The following is a 2,261-nucleotide window of genomic DNA, read 5'->3' as shown; positions in this document are numbered from 1 at the left end:
GGGCCAGTCGGTCTGGGGAGGGCTTCTGGTTGTCTGTGGGAGTATCGCTTCCTGACCTTCTGTCTGGAATGAAGCTCACTTGTAGGGAAGGGGTGTCAGGGAGGGGTTCAATGACAAAAGGCAGCGCTGGGAGGGACACAGCTCTAAGTAGAAAGTAACCATTAGGAAAAGAAAGCAGTTGAGCCAGGAAGAGGTCATTGGGGGAACCCAGACATCAGGTGCCATCTAACTCTAACTAGAAGGTACATCTGAGTAGGAAGGTAGGGGGCCAAGGCAGGACATGACAACATGAAGGCTGCATTAACCCGTTGTTAGCTCTACCTGTATTTCCTAATAGTTAACTCCTGAGTCAGCCTTTTAAGACTTGGGGGCCAGGCAGGACGGAGAGGCTAAAGGAAAGAACTTGTGGTTAAAAACTCAAAGAGCTATGGTCTGGAGCATGGTTTCAACATGACCTGCTTATGGAGTTTTTGTGATAATTAGCGTAGCTAACACGCAAACTGCGTTATCCCAGGTTTTGTTTCATTAGAAGAGTCCAGGAAATGGTCATGGTAAGATGAGAACTGCAAGGATGAGCACTCCTCTCCTTCAAGACCAGGAAACAGGCAACGTCAGGGAGAGTATTCAGAGTCCTCACCCTGAATGTTTTTCCTCTTGGTGAAGATGTTCCAGGAGCTCAGCGGTGCCAACAGCTCGAAGGGCCAGGTCTCTGAGTTCGTTCTGATGGGTTTCCCAGGCATTCACACCTGGCAGCACTGGCTCTCTCTGCCCCTGGCGTGGCTCTACCTCTTAGCTCTCAGTGCCAACATCCTTATCCTGATCATCATCAATCACGAGGCAACCCTGCACCAGCCCATGTACCACTTCCTGGGCATCCTGGCGGTGGTAGACATGGGCCTGGCCACCACCATCATGCCCAAGATTTTGGCCATCTTGTGGTTTGATGCCAAGGCCATCAGTCTCCCTGAGTGCTTTCTGCAGATGTATGTCATCCATTGCTTTCTAGGCATGGAGTCGGGCGTCTTTGTCTGCATGGCTATGGATAGATATGTAGCCATTTGTCGACCACTACACTATACATCCATAGTTACACGGTCTTTTGTGGCCAAAGCCATGGTGTTCATGGCACTGAGAAACTGCTTACTTACCATCCCAGTGCCTGTGTTGGCTGCCCAGAGACAATACTGCTCCAGAAACGAAATTGAGCACTGTCTGTGCTCGAATCATGGAGTCACCAGCCTCGCCTGTGATGACAGGACCATCAGCAGCATGTACCAGCTCCTTCTGGCTTGGACATTCATGGGAAGTGACTTGGCTTTGATTATGTTGTCATATGCTTTGATACTTCATTCTGTGCTGAAGCTGAACTCAGCCGAAGCTGCATCCAAGGCCCTAAGCACCTGCACGTCCCACCTCATCTTAATCCTGTTCTTCTACACGGCCATCATTGTCCTCTCAGTCACCCACAGTGCAGCAATGACGGTTCCCCTCATCCCAGTCCTACTCAATGTGCTCCACAATGTCATTCCTCCTGCCCTCAACCCCGTGGTCTATGCACTCAAGAACAAGGAGCTCAGACACGGCTTGTATAAGGTTCTTAAGCTGAAAGTCAAGGACAACTAGTGCCTAGAGGATGCTCACTTTTCTCATTTATCCAGATACCTACCCAATATAATAATCAATGAGTGCTCAATGGGAGAAGAGCTAAGGAATGGAGTCACTCTGCAGATTTTCATTTATTATGAATCTATGGCAGCAACTGAAATTTTTAAAAAAGTAACATTCATATTTGAAATCTTTGGGTTTCAAGCAAAAACTTAATCAAAAACTCTTACCTGATGATGTTCACTGTATCATGAGGTCCATGGGAAAGTTAAGTGAACTATAACACCTGAAGTTCCTCATCGCTCTCTTTTTGCTTCACTTACATTTCCTATGTCTCTTCTGTATCCTTTTTTTCCTTCCTTCAGGATGCTTTTCTGCATTTCTAAGCTTACAAGGAACAATATACTGATTGCCAAAATCTATCATATTCATTAGTTCAATATATTTTAGAATCAATTTGAATCTTTGTCCCCATTTCAAATGCCTAGGAAAACATTGTCTGGATTTGCTTTGATAAATCCTTTCTGGAACAATTAACCATTATTTAAGAGCTATTTCCTTCAGGCATTAATCAATAAGGGAGCCTACATAAGATACTTGGATACCAGCAAAACGATAGTTAAAAATCATGAGATTTGGAATTCTCACCATGGCAC

The 2,261-nt window shown here is 45.7% G+C and overlaps 1 protein-coding gene across 1 annotated transcript; it reads left to right on the top strand.

Moving 5' to 3' along the window:
- On the top strand, positions 661 to 1,623 carry LOC100522507 (putative olfactory receptor 56B2). Its single transcript, XM_003129479.2, has one exon. The coding sequence runs from the start codon at positions 664 to 666 to the stop codon at positions 1,621 to 1,623; it is 960 nt and encodes a 319-aa protein (XP_003129527.1). The 5' UTR covers positions 661 to 663.

Source organism: Sus scrofa, chromosome 9 (genome assembly GCF_000003025.6).
Source record: "Sus scrofa isolate TJ Tabasco breed Duroc chromosome 9, Sscrofa11.1, whole genome shotgun sequence".
NCBI classification, from domain to species: Eukaryota; Metazoa; Chordata; class Mammalia; order Artiodactyla; family Suidae; genus Sus; species Sus scrofa.
Note: the sequence above shows the minus strand (reverse complement) of the source record. Positions and strands in the feature narration are given on the sequence as shown.

Coding starts and splice junctions, on each gene's coding strand:
- LOC100522507 (XM_003129479.2), top strand. CDS start 664: ATGTTCCAGGAGCTCAGCGGTGCCAACAGCTCGAAGGGCCAGGTCTCT.